The 1,207-nt window shown below is 38.5% G+C and overlaps 1 protein-coding gene across 1 annotated transcript; it reads left to right on the top strand.

The window, feature by feature from the left end:
• The first annotated feature begins 347 nt into the window (after positions 1–347).
• On the top strand, positions 348–773 carry LOC102663997 (uncharacterized mitochondrial protein AtMg00810-like). The gene has a single exon (XM_006579199.1). It carries the CDS (start codon positions 348–350, stop codon positions 771–773), a length of 426 nt encoding a protein of 141 aa, XP_006579262.1.
• The last annotated feature ends 434 nt before the right edge of the window (positions 774–1,207 follow it).

Raw genomic sequence — 1,207 nt, 5'->3', positions numbered from 1 at the left:
TGGTGCCAGTGGTGGTGCTGGTAGTGGTGGCTGAGGCTGTGGCAGTGGGTGCTTCACAATAAGTACAAAGCAAGGCTTGCGGCAAAAGGATTTAATCAAGTATTCAACTTTGATTTTTTTGAAACTTTCTCCCCTGTAGTGAAACTTGTTACCATCAGACTTATTTTAACATTAGCTATCACTAATCAGTGGTCCCTTGCTAAACTAGATGTGAATAATGCTTTTCTGAATGATTTTCTATATGAGACTGTCTATATGTCTTAGCCACCAAGTTTTCAGAACTTCAACACTACATTGGTCTGCAAACTAAACAGAGCTCTCTATGGCCTTTAATAGGCTCTTAGACAATGGTTTTAAAAGACTTCAGACCATACTACTTCAGTTTGGGTTTGCTGCAAGTAAATATGAACCTTCACCCTTCATCTAGAAGAGTGATTCTCACAGTTTATTTACTTGTCTCTGTGGATGATATCATCATCACTGGAAGTTCTATTTCTCTGATTCAACATCTCACTTCTCAGTTGAATTCCAAGTTCTCCCTCAAACAACTTTGTTCTCTAGATTATTTTCTTGGAATTGAAGTCATTACACTCTCTAACAAGTCACTATTGCTTACTCAGAGTAAATATATTAGAGATTTGCTACAGATGACTAGCATGACAGAGGATCAATCTATCTCATCTCCTATGGCTTCTAGATGTAAACTCACAAAAATTGGCTCAGATATGTTTTCTGACCCCACTTTGTTCATGTTTGTGGTAGGTGCTCTTTAATACTTAACTATCACTAGACTTGAGTTAAGCTAACCAACTGCCATCTTCACCGGAATGAGCTATGAGATTGATGCCCTTCCATGCTGATTCACTACTGCCCATTCTTTCTCCATCCAGAATCCACCATCCACCATATTTTGAAATCAGTATCCTAGACCACAAGTCCCCTTGGTTATGGAGAAGGTTCCATCTCTACTTTCCGAGAAGTGCATAATTAAACTTCCTTAGATCCTTGATTCCCATTCCCTCTTTCTCATTTGGTAGACACACTGGCTCCCACTTTACCCAAGCTATATTCTTCTGCTCCATACCTCCATCTCCATAGAATCAACTTCTGTATCCACACTAGCTTGCCAAAACTTTATTAGGAACCTTGAAAAAAGAAAAGAAATAGATAAAAATTGAATTTAGAACTGACTTTATGAGAGTGACTC

This window comes from Glycine max, chromosome 4, assembly GCF_000004515.6.
Source record: "Glycine max cultivar Williams 82 chromosome 4, Glycine_max_v4.0, whole genome shotgun sequence".
Classification (NCBI taxonomy): domain Eukaryota; kingdom Viridiplantae; phylum Streptophyta; class Magnoliopsida; order Fabales; family Fabaceae; genus Glycine; species Glycine max.
Note: the sequence above shows the minus strand (reverse complement) of the source record. Positions and strands in the feature narration are given on the sequence as shown.

Bases quoted from the DNA above. Each gene is read 5' to 3' on its own strand.
- LOC102663997 (XM_006579199.1), top strand. From the start codon at position 348: ATGGTTTTAAAAGACTTCAGACCATACTACTTCAGTTTGGGTTTGCTG.